Source organism: Zootoca vivipara, chromosome 9 (genome assembly GCF_963506605.1).
Source record: "Zootoca vivipara chromosome 9, rZooViv1.1, whole genome shotgun sequence".
NCBI classification, from domain to species: domain Eukaryota; kingdom Metazoa; phylum Chordata; class Lepidosauria; order Squamata; family Lacertidae; genus Zootoca; species Zootoca vivipara.
Window position 1 is genome coordinate 65,337,925 of NC_083284.1, and position 26,364 is coordinate 65,364,288.

At 42.2% G+C, this 26,364-nt stretch overlaps 1 protein-coding gene across 6 annotated transcripts in view; it reads right to left on the minus strand.

Moving 5' to 3' along the window:
* The window catches only part of PCDH7 (protocadherin 7), a 445,679-nt gene that overhangs the window by 231,806 nt on the left and 187,509 nt on the right, over positions 1-26,364 (minus strand). For 2 of the 6 annotated variants that reach the window (XR_009558183.1, XM_035113243.2), the window contains one exon: positions 4,810-4,918. The exons of 1 other annotated variant lie outside the window; for it this stretch is intronic. Coding sequence is in view for 4 of the 5 variants with exons in the window: in XM_035113243.2 (XP_034969134.2) it covers positions 4,810-4,918 (109 nt within the window). In the remaining variant the exon portion in view is untranslated. Of the gene's footprint in view, positions 1-4,701; positions 4,919-26,364 lie in introns of those variants that run through there. 3 more of the 6 variants (XM_060278931.1, XM_035113242.2, XM_060278932.1) reach the window with 3 other exon arrangements.

Consider the following 26,364-nt stretch of genomic DNA (forward strand, 5'->3'; position numbering starts at 1 on the left):
GCTGCCTCTAACTACTAATGCACAGAGGTTGGCTCTCTTTCTCTCCAATACATTTTCAATAGCTGTGATAGGTTCTCTGGAATTTTTGTATTCCAGCCGATTGCCAGGTTTGCAACTTTGCTCAGACCAGCCCCATTTCCCCACTCCCATTTGCCACGTGTATTATAATCATCATTATCTTCAGTTAACTTAATTGCAATTATACTCTGCATGTTATGTTCCTCACTCAAAAACGGGTCTAAGCAATATAGCACTGATCTAAATCATTGTTGCTCTTATCTTCATCTGCAATCATTTTAACAGCAAAACAGCTTGCACATCCTGTTGCTGCCTTTCTGTGGACCAACAACAGGTTTTACAACCCTACTGTCAATTTGGGACAAATGTGCCATTTTCATAGCGTTGCCAGACTCAATAGAGGACAGGACTTCTGTGCCTTTAATTGCCCTGCTCTCTTTTGAGTCTGGAAACCTTAAAGAGAAACCAGCAGACCCTTTGTTTAATTTCCAAGCAAAGGGTCTGCTGGTTTCTCTTTAAGGTTTCCAAACTCAAAAGAGAGCAGGGCAATTAAAGGCACAGAAGTCCTGTCCTCTATTGAGTCTGGCCCTACATTTTCATGCTGGGAGAGCAGAAAATTGCATAGCTGCTAAGTCTCCCGTATTCCCCGGGAAATCCCCGTTTTTCCAGCTGTTCCTAGCTGAAAAAATGGATTTTTTTTTGTTTTTTCCCGGTTTAGTCTGGCACAGCGGCCATTTTGGAACTGGGCGGAGCATGCTCAGAAGTGACTTTTGATGCTGCTCTGCCCAGTTGCAAAATGGCTGCAGTGCGACTTCTGGCGCGGTGGCCATTTTGGAACTGGGCAAAGCAGCATCAAAAGTCACTTCTGAGCATGCTCCGCCCAGTTCCAAAATGGCGGCAGCACTACTTCCGGTCTGCTACTTCTGCCCGGTCCCTTATTTCTCTGACAGCAACTTGGCAGGTATGAAATTGTGGATACTGGTATATTCCCAGCCTTTAAAATACCCCTTCCTTCAAGTATAAAAGCCAGAGCATGATGAGGCATTTCTGTTGCACTACTATTATTTTAAATAATTATTATTATTTCTCTAACCACTGCTCTTTCTGTAAAAAAATACTTTAAAAAATGTAAGAAGCCATAGTTCTAGCACTACCTCTTTGCTTTGTTTGGCTTTAACATTAAACTTTGCAACAACAACTATGCAAACCAATTAACCTTATAGCCCAAAGCCTTAAAAAACTAGCCGGGTGCATTGACATGCTCGGCTGGCGGTAACATTTAAGGAGAGCAGGAAGCAATGCAGCTTCCGTGCATTTTGGAGCCCATGTGATTATGCATTGAGATCATGTATATCTGTGGCTAGTTCACTAGTTCTACACACTGAGTGACCATTGTTGCAACAATTAAGGCTGAAATTCTGTGCGCACTTACCAGAAGTAACTCTCAAGGAGCTCAGCAGGACATATTTCCACCTGAGCATGCAATAGGTATAAGACACAGAAAGGAAGTTTCAAGCCAAGGCCTCCAGTGATCAGCCTTTGGTGCCTTAACTCTTGTGTCACCAGCATTCTAAGCCATCAACCAGATTCTGTAGACAATGACACCTTCTAGGCTGAGTGCTGATAACCACAGCTTGAAGATGCTGATCTCCCAAAACCAAAACCAATGGAGAGGCACCAGGCCTTATACAGACCTTTGTTTTATGCCAGTCGATAAATCTGAGCAACTGATCACATCACATGACACTAGACCCATATCTGACTTCCAGCTGCTCTGTGACGACATCTTCTGCTCTGGCCATCAGTTCCTGTCTGCCTGATCCTGTATCTGAATTCAGATCTGAATCTCATTCAGAATCACATCACTGGTCTCTGGCCCTTGTGACCACAGCCTTACTTGTCTTGTGTCAGACTAAGGAAATCTTGTCCATTGTATGATTATTTTCCGCCTAGTCATTTTGACACTCTGGCACCCTATTTGCAAAATTTAACAATTCCAAAATACAGACGCGCTTTCACTTTCGCAAGATGGAATATGCTGCCTCTGGCTGTACTTGAGGGTCAATATATATATATATATATATATATATATATATATATATATATATACTCCACTGGAAAAATGGTTTTGTCCCTGTGGAGATGGCAGTGGCTCATGTGCTTCTGGCTTGCACTCTTTATAAAGATTTGAGGAGTGAGGTCATTACCCTTCTATTATTGTCCGTGCCAGGTCACTCACCCTTCGCTACTGTGTCCTTTCTTTTAGCAGAACAAGATGATCAGGCGACAGCAAAAACTGCAAGGGTTTTAGCGGGGGCAATTAGAAGGTCTATGATTTGATATAAACCCCCAAAATGCATTTTCTATAGTTAAGCTTTCACCTCTATATTCAGTACATTTTATTTTATTTTATTGCCATGGCTAGTGGTTGATGCAAATAAAGATTCTTCTGATTCTGATTCTGATTATATGGTGACCTGTCAGAAGCAAGGTTGAGACCAGACTACAGCCAAATGCACTAAACTCTTACTTTAAAAAAAAAAAGCTATGGGTGACTTTAAAAAAATGAAGAGGATTTTGGGGAAAGGACCCAGCTCAGTGGAAAAAAATATTTCTTTAAATGCAGTCTTTCTTTAAATTCAATTCCTGGCATCTTCAGATATGGCTGGAAATGTTCCCTGACTAAAACTCTGGCAAGCCACTGTGAGTCAATGTTGACCTCAGTGGGCTGTATGTTCCAATGGTGTGACTTGGTATAAACCAACTTTTTACGCTCCTGTTTTCCTACATATTTGTGGGGTGAAAAAGTAACTGCAACAAATGTTCTTGAAATGCAACACGTATCAATTTACTTTTCAGTTTAATTGGAGGCCTTCAAGCATGGCTGTTTATCTTTAGCACCACAACAAAATGATCTTTTTCCCCTCCTTGAATAAAATGGCACCTCGGTGCTTGACTCTTCGTAAAACAAATGGCGCAATCAGAACCTGCAAAGTTATGTGGCGTCCCTAATGCTTATACTTATATATATTATTATTGTACTTTTTTCAGAAGTATAATGAAAAAACCTCCCCCAAATCACAGAAAATGTTCTGCTTTTTTTGTGTTGATATTTCTATTTTAAGGGAAACAAAACCATGAGAACAATTAATTATTTGCTGATATAAAATCTCCAAAAGGAAAGTAAAACAAATACTTTTACGGAATCAGTGACTCTACATATGGTTCCAAGCAAGTCCGATACGCCATTCCACTCATGCTCTTAAATCTGTACAAATGTCATCTAGACATGCATTGTTTCACATGGTACCATTAGCTTGTACTCTGGCATTCAATAACCTACTCTGTGGGTATAACTATGAAATCAATACAATTGACTTCAAAAGATTTCAGATTTGGCAAATAAAAGCATGGGGCAATGGATTGTAAAGACCTATTGAAGACACACTGAAAAAAATAACTGGGAACTGTTGCTATTATATACTTCATACTACACACCAATAATGAAATATTCTGGGGGGAAATACCTAAGTCATTTAGTGGTGTGGAAACTAAATACATTGCTGCAAACACATTGATTTTTTTTTTTACCCTTGGTAACAATAAACCCACACAACTTTTTCTTCTTTTAATAATCTGTCCCTCTGTTGGAATTTGGGATTACAGAATACCATTATGGGGGGAAAAATGGTAATCAAAAATTCTGATACAAAAGGGAGACTAAGCAAGTTGCTTTCATTGCTATCTCCAGCTACCAGCTATTATCCAGTGGGTAAGCACAAAAATATGGAGCTGAAGACTCAAAATTGTCTGCCATGGAAGAGTTGATGTTTTTGGTACTTTGCCTTCCATAGTGGACAACAATATATGGCCACACACACACAAACACACACCATAGCTGCCAAGTTTTCCCTTTTCTCGCGAGGAAGCCTATTCAGCATAAGGGAAAATCCCTTAAAAAAAGGGATAACTTGGCAGCTATGACACACACACTCCTTTGTATCGCAGCCTTTCTTACAATTCCCACCTCCCAATGCTACAGCCTCCACCCCTTGCTATGAGCAGAATATAGGAAGTAAGCAATATACACTATATTTTGAAAACCCTGTGCATGCAAGCAGGGAAGAGACAACAATCTAAAGGAAAAGTTGAATTTCTATTTTCTACTGGCTAATGCTGAACATATGCAGTTCCTGGATAATAATAAAAGGCGCCCAACTAAAAAGAAATTATGTCTATATGTTATTTTTGTAAAAAAATAATAATAAGAATTCAAATAGGTTTCATCAGCTATGTGCTGATATTTTTAGATGTATTTATTTAACTGTGTCAGTAATACTGTTTAAATATGCTTTATATTTGCATGTTTCTCTCCCCTCCCCCATCTTAATCAACCTTGTCGGGTCAATGTTAGGAGCCTGATCCAATCCAAACTTAAGCACATTCAAGTCCCAGTGATTTGCGTTAAAGGTTCGATGCCGATGTTTACATATCATCCCATTGAAATGGGCCTTAAAAGTGCCTACAATTTGGCTGGATCCAGCCCTAAATTTAAGCTTCATCACCTTTGCATTGTTATGATGATGATGATTCCTCCCACTGACCTCTTGACAAATCTACTTCATGTTGGACTCGCTAGTGTAAATCGAGCATGTGTGTGGGGTGTTGTGTATATGCCCCTACCATTTTCCATATGCTCTGCCTCACCAACACTGCCATCCGGCGTAGTCCTTTCGTAGTTGTCCTCTGGGAGTGGAAGGGCACCCAGTCGCGGCCCTGAAGAACTCTTACTGCTTGGTGTTTCTGACTCCTCCAGACCGCTGTCATAGCAACTCTGCAATGACCCTTGATGTGGGTCCTGAGGCTGACTCACAACTGAAAACGTCACTCTACGAAATGGCTGCAAAAGAAAAGATTCTGAATGTCACTTGAAAGGTAGGGTCTCCGAGAAAGCCATTCTTAACCAAGCAAAACAAAAAACATCAGGCAAAACACAGTAGACTCCCCCATACTTAAATGCTGGTTCAACAACTACACTTCGCAACTGGTGCCGTGATAACTATGAAGCTTCAGTGGACTTCTGGTGGTCTAAGTGCTTTGAATGACCCTGGGGCATGTAAGGGTGGCTGTACCCTACCTTGCAGACATTTTAGAAGAGGCATCCCCAGACTTCGGCCCTCCAGATGTTTTGGACTACAATCCCCATCATCCCTGACCACTGGTCCTGATAGCTAGGGATCATGGGAGTTGTAGGCCAAAACATCTGGAGGGCCGCAGTTTGGGGATGCCTGTTTTAGAAGTTACTGAATACACCAGCTGTTCTCAAAGTGTGTGTTGGATGTGCCAAGGGTAATTGGCGGGCACCTGGGTTTCTGTACACTTGAGTGTTAAGCAGTCGAAGGTTAGTGGCTGAGTGTGCAAACTTCGTATGGAAAGCGCTACATTAAAAGTGATGAGAGGGAAGGAATGAAAGTTCAGTGTGTAGGGTTAGATCTGTGAGGACCCGTCCCCCCCAGGCATGTTGTCACTTGATATTGCAGTCAAGTAATGAACATGCATGCTCATATGCTATGAGCAAGGGTACGAGGGTAACAACTAGCCACATGGACAACTGCCAGTAGATGCGCAACTCCTCAGACAATACCCATCATTACTCACGGTCAACATAATTGCAACTTTCCCTATCCCTACTCCTCTTTGTTGGCTGACAGTAACTGAGATGGGGGAACTCGCAGCGTGATTGAGGATTTCTAAACATTATGGGGAAGAGTTAACCATGGGGATAGGTACCATTTTTAGCTGCATCCCCATGGGGGCTGCAATGGCTGCCAGAAAAGGAGAGAGTGTGGTGGGCAAATTCCTAGACATGTCTTTTCACCTGTGGGGCTCACACCCAAACCTTTGCTGCCTTAGGACTCCTCTGTTAGGGACCAAAATGAATGTTGTGAGCAAAAAGTGAGTTTATTTTGACCTTAGGTGAACACAACTGAGTGCTGCTTGATAATCAGCATTTTTGGCACCTGAGTTATACTTGGGGAGAACCAAGAGTTGTATCGTGAGCTTATGGTGGGTCACTGTGCATGCCGTGACGGGAGCCAATTTGGAATCCCTCCTCTGTCCTGAAAACAAATGCCTTGGAATGCAAGATGTGTGTTTTCAACCCTCCCAAATTTAAAATTGCACATCTGTCTCCACTGTCACTGTAAAGCTGCAGGTTGTCCTATATTAAGGCAACTCAGGTGCAGAATTCTTCTGAATGGTTTTGGCCACAGACGAGTTTAGCATGAAACTTTCATGCTGTCTGGCATAAAGCTCTTCTGAGGAAAGACCAAAGTGATGTAAGATTTTATAGAGTCCATAAATGTTACAGTATAGTGTGGCTACCAGTAACACACACACACAAACATACACACGTGTTTTAAAGATCAATGGCTGTGGTTTCGAGAACTAGACCATGTAAGCGATATATAACAGAAGGGGGGAGAGAAAAGAAAACAGTTCAGTCACTCCACTCCTTTGCCATAAAATTTAATGCTGAGAGATTGGATATTTTGCCAGCTGACTTAATAAAGGCTTCAAACTACTGCCGCCACAATCGACACCACACGCTTCCACTCGGGTTGAGCATCCATTGGTTCTTATAATTACAGATTTGTGTTATTTCAAAATTCAAACAGCTGACATTGTTAAAAGTTTATTCTGTGAACTCTTGACACCCAAGGGCATTCCTGGAAATGGGAAGGGTAGGTATGGTGTGAGAATCCTGGCAATGAATCCTGTCAGCATTTCGTGGACGCTGAAGAGAAACTGAGGGAAAGAACCCAGTGTTCTTTTTCTTCCTCTTCTACAGCAGATATTATTTTGCACAAGGGATGTCAAGTGTGTGAACAGGAAGCTCACAAACCCTGGCAGCTGATTTATTCATATTTTTCAGGAGCAGTGAGTGTTGCCCTGCCTGAAACCCTTGACTTCCTCGCACACATTTCACTGCTCATATGAGCAGTTACTTGCCGTGAATGAAACTTGGTGGCTGAAATTTATGTTTTGAACTGGTTCAGGCCAAGGGTCCATGTGGCCTTGCATTCTGTTATCAGCAAGAGCCAACTAGATGCTTTTAAAGCAGAGGTGAGAAATCCCTGGGGCTCCAGATGTCATTCGACACCAACTCCCATCAGATCCAGCCAGCAAAAATGCATAACATACTAACTTCTGTGATTCTATGTCCTACTTATCTCTTCCTGTTTGTCCCTAGCATCATACATTTTTGTAAGTTGCTTTGAGACTGTTTCAGTTTGTGTTAACCAGCTAACAAGGTAAATAAATAAGTAATCGCAATATGCTGCTTATGAATATGCAGATCCCACTGGGTTGACCCCCCCCCCCCATAAATGTGCCTCATCCTATTCAGAAACTTTCCAGGTGGCATTTTATCCATGACTAAAATTGGGACCACACCTCACTGTACCCTGAAAAAGTATCATTTGTTTGTTTTTGTTATGGATATGTTTTTTTATCACCTTCCAGAATAATGAAGAGAAAGCAAAATCAATGGTGCCTTCTAAAGACCCATACTTCCTCCTGTCCTGTCAGCCTGACCAATAATGATGCTTCAGGGATTTCATTGGCTCTAGCACAGGCTGCATCAGAAAATCCCAGCAGGCCATTATTTCCTTCCTTCTCTATTTCGAATGTTTGCTGTAAGCCATTTTGGGCACAGCTCATTGTGGGAAAGCAGCATATAAGTAAAAGCAAGCGACAAACCCTTCCTCGGAATGTCAAGATTGTACACTGGCAAAAAGATGATCAGTGTTAGGGTTTGAGGGGCATGTCGCTTTGAGATGAAGGCATCAACATAATAACTAACATTTTTCAGTACAGTGGTATCTCTGGTTATGAACTTAATTTATTCCGGAGGTCCGTTCTTAACCTGAAACAGTTCTTAATCTGAGGTACCACTTTAGGTAATGGGGCCTCCCGCTGTCGCCGTGCCACCCACCCACGATTTCTGTTCTCATCCTGAGGTAAAGTTCTTAACCCGAGGTACTACTTACAGGTTAGCGAAGTCTGTAACCCAAAGTGTTTGTAACCCAAGGCACCACTGTACATGTGTCAGCCTCCTCTCATAGCACACTAGTATATTCCAGATGGAGGGCACAAGGAGAAGGGGACGACAGAGGATGAGATGGCTGGACAGTGTTCTCAAAGCTACCAACATGATTCTGACCAAACTGCGGGAGGCAGTGGAAGACAGGAGTGCCTGGAGTGCTATGGTCCATGGGGTCACGAAGAGTCGGACACGACTAAACGACTAAACAACAACATATTCCAGTTCCTAATATGGAAAAATCAGTGTTTTACATACAACACAATCCTATTCCATGTCTACTCAGGTGTAAGTCCCACTGAGTTCAGCGGGACTTTTACACCTATTATTTTTCCATACTTATTTTACATCTCTGTTTCTCTGGCATCATTTCCTGCTTCTGGCTTATTATTTTAAAATTGTTCTCTCTCTCTCTCTCTCTCTCTCTCTCTCTCTCTCTCTCTCTCTCTCTCTCACACACACACACACACACACACACACACACACACACACAGCATAGTAGTATTTGGGATGTATATTTCAGTTTGATGAGCAGATATAGTATATTCACATAAATCTCACTGGGGTGCAAAAACCACAGCATTATTAAGGATGTGCAGCAGTTGCCATCCAGGCCCGTGAAAGGAAGCACACAAAGAAAGGTCTTTGCACATCCATATTGAGCATGGTCTCATTCATAAAACATGTCTACCCGCATTAGAGGTAGAACTTACTGCCAGCAGCCTTTCAACATGAGGTTTGACTGTACCACTTTACAAAGGAGGTTTATGAAATATATGAATATTTTTCAGGGATTCTCTGACATGCCTAGTCCCAAGTCATCTAGGGCTTTATACACACTTAGATTGCATAGCACACTATGCAGCCAAAGAACTTTTTTAATATGCCTACCTTTCCCACTGAAAATAAGTGGGACTTGTATGTCTAAGATTGTTAGGACCATGCTCCTAATTTTCTTCCAATGTGTGATGCAAAAAGGCAACGGTAATCTTTCCCCCTCCTTTTCAGAGGGCTTAATGTTGACTTGCTACTGAGCTTTGAATCAATATCAACATGCCTCCCATTTCTAATTAAATCAGTGTGAATATGGTGGAAGGTCTCCGTGGTGCTTCAGCCCCATGGAGAAAGAAATGAGGTGTGGCTCCTGGAACTCAATCAGAAAATTCTCACATCCCACTGGAGGTATAACACTTCCAAAGAAGGAGAAAGACCACGAATTGCCTTTTATGCTGGGCTAATTCATGAAAAAGAAAACTCTCAGCATAGTCACGCAATTCACATTTAAAAAAAAATGTTTTGAACAAGTAAATTCCATGAAGCTTTGTTAAGTCTCTTTACATTGTCAGGACTCATGGGCTATTTCTAGTGCTCCAACACGGCGGCTGCTACATTTATCTCTTCATTTTATTTCCATGTAAGCTGACCTGCTGACTGACTTGATTACAGTGGAGAGAAGATATTTTTGTTTTGGATATATATATATATATATATATATATATATATATATATATATATATATGCAGGCATATTATTCCCCCAGGTCATCTCAAGTTGCTAATAGCAATCCAAAACATGGCCCAGAGATAATATGAACCAGGGAGCAACTCAGTTTCAAGGGGAAAAGGAGAAGGGAAGGGGGAAGCCAATTGGATTACTGTTCTTTTCGTGGACATGGCACTTTGCAGAAGTAGGTGGGGGAGGCAAGAGAGTAGCTAGTCCTGATTACTTTCCATCTACAGTTTGATGGGAGGGTTGAAGTAAGACAACAACCAAGGGAAGCAAGGAATAAATGCAACCAGGGTAACATCCAGAGCATGCATTTAAAGCAAACTTTCACACCACTTCAATAGTCAACAAACTGTTGACTGCTGGCCTTACAGATGTACAATTCCAAGCCCTCTTAGCAAATTACACTTGCTAAGAATCTCTATGGCTATTAAAGTGATTTAGGAACACTTTAATCCTATGACATGGCATTTTTTTCAACTAGGAACAGAGTAGCAGAGGTTAAGTCAAAGCCTTCATACAAGAGATGGAACTTGAGGTAGGATTTGGAGAGAGAGGGTCATGCATGGAGTATTCTGGTAAAGTGGGCAGCAAAAGATAAAGGGTAGACCCAGTGGGACCCACTCAGATGTAAGACAATGGGGAACCCCAAAATGCAGCAAGGCTGGCTGCTGTCCACATTTTGATAATACAGTGGAACCTCGGTTTATGAACACCTCGGTTTATGAATTTTCGGTTTATGAACGCCGTGGACCCATCTGGAACGGATTAATTCATTTTCCATTACTTTCAATGGGAAAGTTTGCTTCAGTTTATGAACGCTTCAGTTTATGAACAGACTTCCGGAACCAATTACACCCATGCTTCAGTTTATGAACGCTTCAGTTTAAGTACTCTGCGGACCCGTCTGGAACGGATTAATCCACTTTCCATTACTTTCAATGGGAAAGTTCGCTTCAGTTTATGAACACTTACTCCGCGGACCATCTGGAACGGATTAATTCACTTTCCATTACTTTCAATGGGAAAGTTCGCTTCAGTTTATGAACGCTTCAGTTTATGAACAGACTTCCGGAACCAATTGTGTTCATAAACTGAGGTACCACTGTATACATTGCCAGAGGTTCCCCTAAAAAACTAAGAAGATCGGAATCAAATATTTCCTAACTGCATCTCTTCATAGGCCCACTAAAGATATTGGCTGACATCTGAGGAATTAAGGGTAGCAGAGCCAGAAGACCAAACAAAATGTGGCCAGGGACCCAGGAGCTAAGAGAAGAAAGGTGGGCTGAAAATCGTATCCTGCCTAAAAGTGTTGTGGTGAGACCTGGAGACCGACCTCCTGTGTTGTGGGTGGGTGAGATTGGACAGCCACAACCCCCGAGTGGTAGGTCCCTCATTGTTTGGTGAAATCTGGCCAATGGGGCACAGTCCAAATGGATCGAGGGACCTATATATACCCATGCACATGACCCAGAGCTTCCTCTTTCGGCCCGTGCATTCTGAACACCCGCCCACCTCTCCCTACTTTTAGGGCATTTTGTGATAGACCTTGCTATGCCGTCGTGTGTCATCTGTCATTGGGACAGGGGCATGGCAGGAATTTCCCCACTTGGCTGATTGGCTGTTGCCATTTGGGTTTCACCCAAATCATCACAACTTGTAAGGTTGCAGATAGGCACTGGTTCAGGTGATAGGGATGGGAGAACGGTCTCACCATCCCTATGTGAAGGGTATTCCGTTAAAGGAATCCAGGGACTCAAATGGTTTGGTCAACCCCTGAGAGGGGGTTGTGCCTGTGCCTGAGTCCAGGGGGACATCTGGGTGGCGGACATAGTCTGTTCCCGGCTTTTTGCCTATCCAGGTGTTCATCCTTGGCTGACATATGCTGGTGCCCTGGGTCAGCGCTGCCTGCAAGGGTGCAGGGAGCTAGTTGAACCAGAGCCTATGCAACCACTCACCTTCTGTAATTAATAAAGTTGTGGCCCAAACTCTGCCAAAAACCAAACTAAAATTTGAGTCAAATGTGTCGTTATTTAGGGGGGAGGTCTCTGGGTCTCAACACGCAAAAGAAGCCATTATTTCAGGGAGAATGAAGCGATAACAAAGTGACAGAATGTCAAAAGGGATGATGCAATGTTACAAGTTTGTGGGTGCTAGGCCTAGCAATCTATCCCCAGGCATAGCAATCATTAAATAAGCCAAGCTAAGTGTTACTCAGGGTATTAATGAATAACAGAATTTATGAGTACCGGTACTCAGAAATTAATGAATATGACACCAGTTTTTAACTGTTTTTATCAATAATGATAATGTTTTAGTGATATATAAATTGTGTTAAATAAAATAAAATAAATAAGTTAGGTCTATTAATTGCAAAGCGTCTGCACTGAGTAAAGCAAAGCAAAGCAACACTCAAAATGTTATTACATTTATGTATCTGAAGAATGCCCCCTCCTTCTCATTATTTTGCATTACGAGTTACACAAGAGAGGGGAAAATTATTTCCCACAGATCCATTGCAGAAGACTACACAGGACACGTTGAATGAATGTGCTGTAATGTATTATCTAATAAACAAACAGAAGTGCTAATATAATTTGAACAGTTGGAAGGTGAGATTTCCTCTTACTGTAAAAGCTGTAGCTGCCCTGATCGAAATAGGATAGTTGGAGGGGAATAAAGGCTTGCCCCAACGTTGTTGCTGAGTTTTTAAGTCACAACTGGGCACATTAGAGTTTGTGACACCATTAAGTGGAACTTTCAACAACACAAATAAAACATAACCTGATATTAGCACATGCTCTGGGGAGATACAAAGATATTAGATCGTCTTCTTGGCTTGACAGAAGAGTGATCAAGAGCAGTAGTATATGACACAATGTGACCCACAGCACTGAAAAACCACAATCAATCCAGAATGTGAGAATGACTTGAAAAACCTGCAGTCTGAGTCACTGATTGCTGCAGTTCCCTTCCACCAGTACAAACAAGAGAGTATACCAGATAAGGAAGTAGCAAGGGGAAATTAATTTTCCAAGTCTCTAAAATGAAGACAAAGAATGAAAGCTAAGTGTATAGTGCAGAAGCTGATGACTTGGCCAATGAAATGAAAATTATTTCAAAATAAATTCTACCAGGAGATGGGGGTGTGTGTCAAATACCTATAGGGTAATTTAAATAGTTCTCATTTGTGGGGACTTATTCATTCATTCGGATAGTTAGTTACAGTAGTTGGTATACTGGCCTTCATCCACAGATCTCAAGGTGGGCAACACCACAGAAACACATTTGATTCCAGGGATGCTGATCCCATTCATGTAAACTTCAGGCTAAGCTGTACGGAAGGTAGGACTCGAACCAATGGCTTCAAGTTACAAGACAGGAGATTCCAAATAAACATACAGAAGAACTTTCTGACAGTAAGAGCTGTTCAACAGCAGAACGGTCCCTCCGAGGGTTGTAGACTCTCCTTCCTTGGAGGTTTTTAAGCAGTTGTTGGATGGCCACCTGTAATGAATGCTTTAGCTGAGATTCCTGCATTACAGGGGGTTGGACTAGATGACCCTTGGTGTACCTTCCAACTCTACAATTCTATGACTCTATGACCAACACAGCTGGGGCTTTCAGGACCTGGACTGTAGTGTTTTACATCTTGCAACATGACTGAGTTGGATTAAGGGAAGTGTTATGAATGCCCGACAGCGGTGCTTTTTTTCTATTAAAAAATCTTTAGGGGTACTCTAATTTTCCTACTCATATTCAAATAATGCCCCTCAATGAGGTCTAACTTAGATTCACAAAATGTTTAGGGGTACGCGTACCCCTGCGTACCCCAAGACAAAACCCTGTCCGACAGTGCTAAGAAAAGTTGGCAGTAGATCGATAAATCTTCTCAGGCATCTGGTCTTGGGGGCAGGGAGACAAATGTGGATGACAGAAGGCTTAGTCACTTGTTCTATTTTTTAAAATAAAAATTTTAAAAAAATACCAAATGGTAACACAATTGGTTGTGGCAACAGGATTACTGCAGACTAAAATGACTTACTGTAAACTTGATGTACATTGACAAAGCAAGATACATTAACTGAGATTGCAGTACCTATTCTCCAGAACTTCCATGGCTGCCTTCTTGCTGCTAGAACAGCTGAGCAAGGCAGGGCGAACACAATGAGTGACATACCTAGCTGAATGCACCCTAAATAACCTGACATTGCTTCCTTCCTTGGAAGCAACACCACATAGGCATTGGCACATGGGTGGTGTGCTCTCTTCAGCTGGGTAGGTCATAAATTGGGCAGGGCTGATGTAATCAGGACCGTCTTAAGCACCTCTGGTGCCCTGGCGCTGTGGTGTGACGGATTCCTCTGGCGCCCCCCGGTGCCCCGTTTTCCAGTGCGGCGGGCGGGCGGGCTCAGCGCGCAGCGCGGCTGCTGACAACATTGCTGTGCGACGGGCAGGCGAGCTTAGCGTGCAGCGCTGCTGCCGAGGGAGCGGCGCAGCGGCCGGTGGGCGGGCCGGCGCCGTGGCGCCCTGCGCCACCCAGCCTGGCCGTAGGGCCGGCCCTGGATGTAATTACTCCTGGTCAGCAGTGGCACACAGATGCACAGTAGTTAATACTAAGCTCAAGGAGTGCACCAAGAGGATTAAGAAGGAATGAGCTGGGACTTGAGAATGAGGAAAGAAGATGGAAAGAAAGATTGGAGCTCCCTCTCACATCTCCTACTCCCCCCCCCTTTGCCCTTTTGAATGTGGTTTGTTGAATTTCAATTTCGCTTTGCTTGTAGTCTCCTTAAAAATGTATGTATTATATTAGAGCAGGGAATTTTTGCAGCAGTGTTTCAAAAATGTGCAGTTGGGTCCTCTGGAAGCCTGTATAAATTGCCCTGTCTGTTTCCAGAGTGCTTTGTGGGGTCATAACAGAACTTTGTTTGTCCCCCCCCCCCCCAATGCTGGCCATTTTGTTCACATTGGTAAAATTTACTGTATTTTAAATATCTAATTTTACAACAATGCGGGTTCACCATTATGGTGAGCACGATTTGCGATGGGGGCTTCACAAACCACTCTTGAGTTCCAAAGGTGGGGGCATGAGTGGTCACTGTGGGATAGGCCCCTGGATGTTGCTGGGCAAATTTGTATGTTGCAAGTTGATGGGTCAGCCCCATTGGTATAAAAGCCAAAGAGAGAGGTTTCTCTTTCTCTTTGGCTGCGTTTTCAGATCCCCACCCTCCCTCCGCTGTTTTTAGGCCTCTGTGTTGACATTGCTGTGCCTCTCATGGGGTTGCCTGTATTCAGGGATCTGGTAGGAATTTTTTTCCATTTGGCAGATTGGCTGGTGCCATCTGTTTTTTGCCTACTGCGTAGCAAATAGTCACAACTTGTAAGGTTGGCGGTTAGGCATTGGTTATTGGTTGTATATGGGGTCTGTTGACTGTGTTGGCCCCTTGTGTTAATGCTTGAGTTAGGGGAGATTCCGGTCAGGAATACAGGGGCTCTATGCAGTGTCTATAACCCCAGTAGGGGACCAGCAACACGCATGAGCCCCTGGGAGCCTGAGGGGAGAGGGGAGAGCCTATTGGACCCGACTCCCTGTCTCTCCCTGTAGGGTTTCCCCTTGTTGACAAGGCGAGTTTATTTCTGTCCTTAGGTGACAGTTGGAGAACCAATGCCTACACAACCACTCACTTCTTCGATATTTGTATTTCAATAAAAGTTGTGGCCAAATTCATGCCAAAAACCATTAAACAAAAATTCTGTCTATGGTGTGTGTTATAGATTTTATTCTTGTAAACCACCCAGTGGACCCAGTGAGTAGAAAATGCAGGATGCAATTAATCATCCCTTTGCCTATATAAATTTACACGGCATTAACATTAGCTAATAATTGCCATCTTAAGATGCCAATTGATCCCAGTGTCAGCTCTCCAGATGGTCTGGAGGTAATAGGGGATGGGGAGCATTTATGCATCTGATATAAATCCCCACTTCCATTTGGAGAGCAAGGGAGGTGGAGATGCCAATACATTTCTTCCATTTGTTCATTTACGGGACTGTTTAAAAATAAAATAAAATATGGAGTTCTGCTAGCAGAAAACACCAGAGGGCTATGATGAACCAAAACCAGGATCTCTTCCCAGCCAGGCTGACCTACTTTGAAGAACAGCCAAGTGCCCTAGCAAACCTCAATCCAGCTCTCCTTCACAGCATAGTTGGCAAGAGAGAGCTATCAGAGGGAACAAAGGAGCCCAGATGTTATTTAAAGCCAGGTCTTTATTCTTCTGAATATTTGGGTCAAGTAATGCATTTTACTGTCCAAACAGGTGAAACTTATCTATTCTCTCTTCTAATAAAAGGAATACCAAGCCAGGTAGGAAAGTTTAGCTATGACATGCAGAGAGCAGTAACACTGACCTGCAATGATTGATATCATTTGTTTCTTCTCTGAATTTAGCAGCTACCAAAGTATATCTGCCCACCCCCTCCACTAAAAGCATATTGGGGTTCCCTCTTCTCCCTTGCTGGTCTAAGGAATTATTTGACCCAAAATTAACACGCATAATGTTCAACTCACTAAAGCTGTTCCTCGGAATTTAAATGAGTAGGACGTTAATACCAGCAAAAGCCTTTCCCAGTGAATGATGTGCATGTTAATTGCTATTTTGCAGCTTTTATTACAGCCCTAGAGTGATTGCAGATCGGGAAAATTTGAACTCTGCATTGCACCTCTTTTCGAAGGAGCAGAGCTCCTCGGTCTAATGTGTTATAAATTTCTCAGTGCCTCATAGAGTAAGGTCACGATTAAAGAAACAGACCTCAATGTTAATATATTTGCTATCTGAACTACCACAGATAACAACTTCTGCAGTCCTGGTTATGGTCAAATGTAATTGCTAGTAAATCCTGCTGTTGGAACTGAAATATGTATGTCAACTTAAAAGTTTAAATCATAAGATAATAGAAACATTAAGTATTGGAAACAAAAAACATGGATGACTCAATGCAGTGGTTATAATCATTGTTTGGAGACAGGCATTCATTTTTTTAAAAAAATAGTTTTGTTTTGTTTTGTAGAGAAAGTTAAAGGTATGGTGATAAACTAAGTTTATTCATAGTTTGCATTTCTTTTATCTAACTGAAGTTTCTCTAATCAAGCACTTCACCATTACAAAAAACTGTTGAGAGAATGAAAAATAAGTGTAGGCACCGTGGATGAGAGTTTCTTTCTAGAAGAACTAATCTGTCGTCATCCACAATGTTCTGAGAGTGGGCTGAAGGCACCTGATGTAGCTAAACCCATGAAACTAAACAATTCTGACCATCTTTACTGCCAAAATGGAAAATCCGCAGAGAATGCTATGAGAGCAGCTCTGAATTATTTTGCAGCAACAAACCTGCTGAAGCAATAAGGCAAGTGAATGCCAACATTTAATACACAATGCACCAAACTCTCCGATACCACCCCTTGTTCTGGCTGGAGAACAAGAGAATGTGAAGTAAGGGGATGGATTGCTAGTCAGACCAGGAGGATTCTAGCCAGTAGCAATCATCCTGTTGTCCCTTATCCATTCCAACCTTCCTCACATTCTCTCCTGATGAATTAGGGCTAATTTATGCAACCATGTCAGGCACATATCAGTGCTATGCACCCAAAATTTCCTAGTGATAATCCTGGGTGACTAACATTTATCGCAACAGTTAATGTAAATCCAAGAAGCATGTTAAAATAGCTCAGAGAAGTGATCCACAGTAGGAAAACAAAAAGCAGGTACTCTGAAATGCCAATTAAAATACCTGCCATATTCAACTTTCTGAGAGACCTACACCATTTTGAACATCAATATAAGGTGCATCTCAAAACTCTGAGCCATAACAATGAAAAGCCTGTTTAAATAAGTTGATTATTATATTGCTTTTATATCTCCAATGTAATTCACATATAAAGTATTAGCATTTTCTAGTTCTTATCATCAGTGCTATCGTTCTAGAAAAAGAAGTGCCGGAACTCACCAGGAACACTTCCCTTGTTTCCTTAGAATGCCAATGGCACCCACTTGAGAGGTGCCAGAGCTGATTTCCCCCTGAAAGAATGCCTTGCTTATAATAACCACGTAGGGCAGGCCAGGGAATCTGTTGGGAGAGAGAATGTAGGCTTGCCCAACGCCACTTTTGTGGGCTTATGTCAGAAGTGAATTTTCAGCATGGGATTTCCTGATTCATAGTTCGGATTTCTTGCCAGCAATCAAGGCCAGCTCTCCACAACTTCTATTCCAAAAATAAGAGTGAGCAGGCTGTTGAAAGAGCCTTTAAATACACAGATGCTTATATAGAAAGATGTGGTCTATGATGAATGAGATTGTGAACAAGGTGCTACACACCAACTAATACAATCTTGTTTGTTATTTCAGTTAGGCCCTGTGTCCCTGGATTAGCCCCTTTATCATATGAATTCAATTCCCCATCACTGCAACAAAGCTTATCACTTGACAGCCTCCCGCTTCACTAGTTTGAGCTTAAACTCCTGGAGGGTGAAAGGAATGGCAATTGGTGGGGCCATCTCCCCACTGCCCCCCCCCCCAATGTGTTTATTAATCCACTGCAGAACTCCGGAAGAAGGCTAAGAAGGTTCACTGTTGAACATTTTTCTGGAAAGTCTGGTTTCAACACAGAATAATCACCCTACTATAACTCCTGTATCTAAAGCAAAAACCAGAAGAGGAAGTAGACTAATTGGAGCCACCTCGTTATGAATGGTTCAGAAAATCGCTGTACCTCCTGGTGCCTTTATATTAATTATGGTTCTGTCCTTTGAGCCACTTCCTCAATCTTCACACAATCATTACTGCTAACTTGTTCAAAAATCCAATACAGTTCACAACCATGTTCATCTTGGCCTTTGCTGCAAAAGGCTGGATGGGTAAGTGTGTTTGAGATCTAAGTAATTCACAGAAGAATCATTGCCAGCATTTCCTTGGTCAGCTACTGAAAGAAATCTAGCCTTGGAGGGATAACACAGTAGCTCTAAATTGCCTGCTGTTTGAACGACAATAGAAAAGCTTCATTAGCCCTCTTTGCAGTAACCCAACTCAGAACTTTCAATTGCTTTTCACGACTCTGGTTTTTCAAAGTGGGCTTCTTTCATTTTTGTGTGGTGGGTTTTTTTTTTGTTTTTTTGTGAAATATAATGTATTCTGACTCTCAGATTATCTGGGAACCCTCGTGCCTAAGGATGCATAATGAATACTTAGGGAATTTCACTAGGGCTATCATACCTCTGTTTCCAGAAATTTCCTTTGATGTGTCCAACATCTGAAATTCACTTCAGATTTTTGCATTAGACAAAGTTTGGGTGGAACGGCATGTAGACAGTCACAGATTACTATACAAAATAGTATTGCCGCCCCCAGGGCCAACTGCTCCAACATAGTATGCTTCCCAACATAATAAATAAAGGGTTTTGTCACTACTAAATCTCCAAATCTCCGGTGCTTGTACTTCAGCTGTTGTTTCCTATGTATGCACATCAATTACCAAGAGCAGAAATTAGAGACTGTTTGACCAGGATCACATCCACCCCACAGATTTTAAAGCACTCCTCTCATTGAAACAAAAATAATGGCAGTTTAATTTGTCAATTATATACGGGACACAATAAATGGGATCTGAGAATAGTCAAAATGTGAAACCTGTAGGTACAGGCGGGAGTTGTGTGGGCTGCTTTTCTGCTCAAGTGGGTAGCAGTTGTTCATTAATATTTTGTTTGTTAGTCATTCAACAAGCTGCCAGCAATTAAGAATAGTTACAAAGGAAAGGATAATGACATGTTTTTGTCTCACGCATACACACACACACAGAAGGAAAAGAATTTCCCATGCTTTCAAGAAATACCTTGAAATTGTGTGATTGGTTGCTGCTGCACTTATCGCCCCCTCCAGAGATCTACCCTAAACAGAAGTCAAAGCCATTGTGTTTACATCACAGTCGGAAGCCTTTTTTGACATTGATCGGTGCTGGGAGACACATTGTGATTGTGTCAAAACATCTTCGTTTACTTCTTGAGCATCTGTGATTGGGTAAGCAGCAACAGCAGTAGAAGAAATAATGGTTTAATAAAGACTGTCCGGGGAAGATAATTTAGCATTTTATTTTATTTTTATCATATTGTGTTGGCAGTGGCTGTGTATGTATGACCCATAGGCACCGGCTCATAGGAGCCAAAGCATTTTCTGCCGCCCCTTACTTTTTTGAGGGGGCCGGGCCCCATCGCTGTTCAGAGAGCGTTCAGATCCACCCTGTGGCTCCTCGTGACATGGTGTCAGGCTCCTTCAATCATGCTGAGTAGCTGGCACGTCTGGTATGACCATATTCAAAGAACAACGGGAGCAAGTTCTCTCTTAAGACTAGTGTGGCAGCTGTCCCAACTACAGCACTCAGAGAACAGTGCAAACAACGGGGGAGGAGTGAGGAATTTTGCTGCATTATAATTGCATTAATTTTAACCTTCAGCAGGATGGGACAGTGAAATTGAGTAGCTTTATGTTCTACTCAATGTCACTCCGGTGAATAACTTTAAAACAGTTGTGGGACACTGAATGACAAATTACTACCAAGAGTGTCCATGATAGATAGCAAAAAAAGGGGGGTGGGGGAGAGATCTGTAAGAGTATTTATTTAAGGGCTCTATGTCTGGATTTTTTAAAACAAACACACACACACACAATGTTTTACATCATTGTTATTTTTATGCAGTTTTAAAATTACCTGGGCATGGTGAATTCAAAGTTTATATATTGCAGGAGTACCCACTGTTTCAGTTTTCTCTAAAGCAGGCATCCCCAAACTGCGGCCCTCCAGATGTTTTGGCCTACAACTCCCATGATCCCTAGCTAACAGGACCAGTGGTCAGGGAAGATGGGAATTGTAGTCCAAAACATCTGGAGGGCCGAAGTTTGGGGATGCCTGCTCTAAAGGGTTCTAGAAATCTGTAACCAGTTGGAGACCATGATGGGAGAGAAAACATAAACGTATGTAGCGCTGGAATAAGAGCTATACTGGAGATAGCTCAGTCAGTAGAGCAAGAGACTCTTAATCTCAGGGTGGTGGGTTCAAGCCCCACATTGGGCATCACGGGAGGTTGAACTAGATTATCCATGTGGTCCCTTCCAACTTTATGATTCTGTGACTTTCTGAGGGAATAGTACGGAACCTGTGGCCCTCCAGATCTTGCTCAGTTTCAACACTCATCAACTCCAGCCAGGATGGTCAAAGGTCAGGGTCTATATCAGGGGTCCCCAGACTTACCGGGCTTTGGGCCGGAGGGCAGGGGAGTGCGCGCCCGTGCGCATGCGCACACGCACACGGTCGGGAAAAAATCGCCGAAAATCGCTTGTGCGCATGCGTATGGGCCTCCCCCGACCCGGAAGTGCATCGAAAATGACCTCTTCTGGGTCGGGAGAGGCCCATACGCATGCGCACAAAGGATTTCCGGCGATTTTTTGCCGATTCTGAAGATCGCCACTGCGCCGCGCGCCATAAGAGCGGGCGGCGGCAGCGGGTGGCGGGGGTCGTCGCGGGCCGGATTGGGAGGCCAATTGGGCCGCATCCGGCCTGGGGGCCGTAGTTTGGGGACCCTGGTCTATATGTTATGTATTAGTGTATATAGTTTTCCCTCAGGTCCTCGACAGTTGTTTTAGGAGGAAACTTTAGGAGGGAACTTTGAATTATGTTTGATACATTGTTTGAGCCAGCCTCTATAAAAGCAGGCCAGCTCGGCAATGCAGTTCAGTTCTGTTCCAGCTTCCAAATAAAGAGCTGCTTTTGGAGAGATTGCTGTGTCGTCTGCTATGCTTACCCACAACTTAACAATATATAATATAGTTTTATCCACTTGTGGATTCAATATCAATTGCTAAATTCAAAATTATAGTATTCAAAAGTATAAGGTACCATCAGCAGTCTTTTGTAGGCAGAAGGGTCTTTCTGGAACGGATGCCGACAAAAATAATAGCCATACTCTAGAACAGCATATCAAACAAGCAACAACTAACCATAGAATGTCTCACTTTATTTTAGCATCCTGTAATTATACTTCAATTCATTTCACATTATATTCACATTCTATAGATACGGTTCCTCTTGTTTATTTATACAAACTATATGTATTGTGAAATGTATGATGGAGCAGAATTTATTTTTATTAAATTAATTCAGGGAATAATACAGATTGAGTCAGTATTTTTGCCCCGCATTGTCACAACAATATGAAGAACATACCATGCAAGGGAACAGGGATAAAGTACTCTCCAGTTTTGCAAATATGGTTTTCATAACTATACTGAACATGTGCAATCGCACACAGAAAACCAACAAAAATGAATGAGATGTAAGGAAATATAAGCTCTGATTGGTTTTGTCTCTTGACAGCTAGCCCCACAATTTAACCATGATAAAGTGGGCATCAGATATTGGCAGACCAATTATGACAAACCAATGGGATAATCTATGGAAATTTGACTCTAAATTCACAGCTTGTACAACAATTAAAGAGAATATTCTAAAGATGTTTTATAGATGGCACATGACCCCAGATAAGATCGCGAAATATTACAAAACGGGAGAGGGGAAATGCTGGAAATGTCAGGACAAAATTGGGAGTTTCTATCACTGTTGGTGGACATGCCCAAAAGTGGCGGAATTTTGGAACCAGATATATGAAAAATTAAAAAAACTTCTAAAATGTACATTTAAAAAAACCCCGAAACCTTCCTCCTAAGTATGACCCCACCAGACATACCAAAAGATAGAGTAAATATCCTGCTGTACGCATGTGCAGCCGCAAGGGTATTAATTGCGTCAAAATGGAAAGGAGCTAGCTTACCAACGATTCAGGAATGGCAAGAAAAGTTAATTGAATATTTAAAAATGGCAAAATTAACGGCAATAATTAGACACGTTCCGAGGCAAAAAATAATAGGCGAATGGAAGTATGTTCAAGATTACTTGGAGAGAGAAGACATAGAGGTTAATTTAGCGAAATGCTTAGATTAGAACTTAAAAGGAGAAAAGAAAATAAACCTAAAGTGAAAGTTTGATATGGAACAGATCAGGAGGAACAGCAAGAAGGAGAGAAGAAACAAAGGAACGCGTATTGTAAATAACAGGAAATGATTTTTATTTTCTTTTTTTCCCTTTTCCTTTTCTATTTTATTCTGTTGTAGCTTTGTATATGTTTTTTCTTGTTTTTTACAAATTTACTTTGTATATAATTTGATTATTTTTCACTACCTTTTGTCCTTTTTTTCTTGTTATGTATGTTTTAAAAAATTGAATAAAGATTTGAAATTGAAAAATAAAATAAAAAATTTAACTAGGATTTTCCTCAGAGATATGAGACAGAAATACTACAAGAACTGGTCAAACGCAAGAATGAAAAAACAAACAAAACCCACAAGTCTTGTGATCCAAGAGAGTAATAACTTTAGATCCTAAAAAAGTATTATAATTTCATCAGGTTTCAAGAAGTCAAATTGCTATATTTATGTCCAGATTTATGTGCCGATATTAACAGCCAATCTAAGCCACTGAACTCTTTAACTGTTCAAGTGAATTAGTTTTTAGTAAGTAATTTATGTCTGCCTCCTGTTTTATTGCACAGATTGAAAACCAAAGCGTATAATCACCACGAAAAAATATCTTTGCTGATGTGACCATAGAGACAAAACATTAAAATGCTGGATGTGCAAGTCTCTATAGGATTAGCACAATACATTTTGGCACCTAAGGTAAACCACAAAATGGCGCCCCTCCTCCTATTGGAGAAGAAAGGGTGAGTGAAGATCTACATCAGAAACAGGATGTGGGGTGAAGATCTACCTCAGGAACAAGCAGGGAATTAAATCAATCTTGCTCAAAGGTTGACGTGGGAATCAAAGGCTGTCATGGTGCAGGGGAAGGGGAAGGGGCCTGCTCCAAATCACAGCGAGCAGCTGCAGAACCCAGAAAACCTCCCAAAGGCAGTCCTAATCAATTCCTCCCTAGGGGTGGGAGGAGACCAGAAGCCCCTCCTACTGAGAGGCCACTGTAGAGGCAGCATTGGGGCAGGGGGAGCTGCAGATCGGACCTCCATGAAGTCTGCCGCAGACATTGAAGTCACTGTGGCAGCAGCAACCGGTGATGCGTTCCCTCTGGACCATAGCTGCCAAGTTATCCCTTTTTTAAGGGATTTTCCCTTATGCTGAATAGGCTTCCTCGCGAGAAAAGGGAAAACTTGGCAGCTATGCTCTGGACTCTGCTGCCCCTATGGATTCTGCCGCCTGAGGAGGTCAACCTCACCTTGCTTCATGGGTGGACCCGTCCTGTGTCTCTGTAACACACCTCTGATGTTTAATGTCCAAAACACAGGTCTGAAGGCAGACTGGTAATTAGATAAGTAGTATTAAAGCTGGCCCAAAATCCCCCCCGCCCCGGTTCCCACCTGAGAAATTTTATGCTGCTTTCTGGGGAGCAGTCTTTTCAGCAGGGGAGTCCTAGTTAAATTACGGGTTCTTGCCAGGAAGTACTACTGTTAGGAAGCTGTTGGGAGAACTACATGCCACTTCCCACCTCAAAAACCATGGAATGCAAGTTCCTGCCAGCCACACTTTCCAGAATACCTTTGGAGCAACAGGATGTGATGCATTATCCAAAGACATTCCAGGAACCATAAGTGGCAGAAAGTTGCAGAAGGAGTTACACTGAAAGAAACCAACCAAACAACCAAACAACCAAAAATTGGAAAACCGTTGACCCACTTCATAAAGTTAAATGAGGAAAGCAGACCTTCTGAGAGTGGAGAAATGTCTATTCCAGGGGTCTGCAAACTTTTTCAGCAGGGGGACAGTCCACTGTCCCTCAGACCTTGTGGGGGGATGGACTATATTTTTTTGGGGGGGGGGTGAACAAATTCCTATGGCCCACAAATAACCCAGAGATGCATTTTCAATAAAAGCTCACATTCTACTCATGTAAAAACACCAGGCAGGCCCCACAAATAACCCAGAGATGCATTTTAAATAAATGCACACATTCTACTAATGTAAAAAAACATGTTGATTCACAGACCGTCTTCCACTTTGATACCTAATTATTTCCTTAAATAATTATTATTGGGGGGGGGGGGGGCAGGGAGGGAGGCAGAACCTCCAGATTTTGCTTTAGTCACTATGTTCTCATTTGCATGTAATCCTAAATCAAACAATGTCTTAGTGTGAACAAGCAGATTTCTGGAGAAGAAATTGCAGCTGATTTGCTGTTCACCAGCTGTTCTGTGCTGCATTGCTTCACACTAATCCATAGCTTGGTTTAGCATGTCATTTGAACCTCGGCTCATGGTTTAGGTCTCCCAGAAGAACAATGAGCCGTAAACAACAAGACAAATCTTGCTTATAGCTCATGGCTTTTGGGGGGATAGAACTTAACCTGGGTTTGCATGATGCAGTAAGTCAAACCATGGCTTAAGCTCAGCTGAGCAATCAAGAAATAGCAACCAAAATATCCTCTCCAAGAGCACCTATGTTTGATTGGTTACACCAGGCATGTCCAACTTCCAAGAGACTGGGATCTACTCTCACTATTAAAAAAGGCAGTGATCTACCCATTGGATTGACCAGAGTTATTGAGGTTTTTCTTTTTCTTTTGAGAGCCAAAGTTCTTGAGCTTTTTGGGGGGAGCTAGAATTGGAAATGCCTGGGTTACACTAAGTCATGGTTTGGCTGATTGTTACATGCAAACTGGGCCACACTGAAGGAAGATCACAGTCAACATCATGGTGTTTATGCTTCACAGGATGCGTTTCGGTATAACCTTCATTCCAAGCATCCCATCCCTTAAATATTAGCATTAGAAAACAGTGATCTTCAGAATCTTCTTTACAGGAAACCCAAGAATGTGAGAGCCATTGCCATGTCCACCATTTCAAATGCCTTTCCAATGCTAAAGAATGGCAGGGATATTCCACCCAATGAAAAACCAAAAGATATTACAGGCATTTTGAGAGGTCACACAATTCCTATCACTAATAGGCCAAACCATTATTACAAAAGTAATCAGGAGCTTAGGCAGACACAAAAATGATGAGGAGATTTGGGTGACTGAACAAGCAGTGTCCTTTACTTATACTGTTGAGAAGGTGGAAAGCTGGATCCCATTTAGTGGGCTTAGACTGTAGTGCCCTCTAGATCCTGGCTTTGCTCTGCAGGTCCCTCCTTTCACTTGCAGATTTGCCTTGAATTTCAAAAGTTCAGAATTTCAGTAGCATCTGAAATGTAGACCTCCCATGCACTGAGAGGACAGATCATTCAGACCTGGAGTGACAAACACCTGCTATCTGTACACAGATACAGTGGTACCTCATGTTAAGAACTCAATTCGTTCCAGAGGTCCATTCTTAAGCTGAAACTGTTCTTAACCTGAAGCACCACTTTAGCTAATGGGGCCTCCTGCTGCCGCCGCGCCGCCGGAACACAATTTGTGTTCTCACCCAGAAGTAAAGCTCTTAACCCGAGGTATTATTTCTGGGTTAGCAGAGTTTGTAACCTGAAGCGTTTGTAACCCGAGGTACCACTGTATTTCAGCAATATGACAAAGATTCAGCCATAATACAAACTGATGTTGCACAATGAGCATGAAGTCTGTTCGGTGGATAACAACGACTTTAGACACATGATTCTCTTTTCCTTCAACACATCAAATTTCAACAT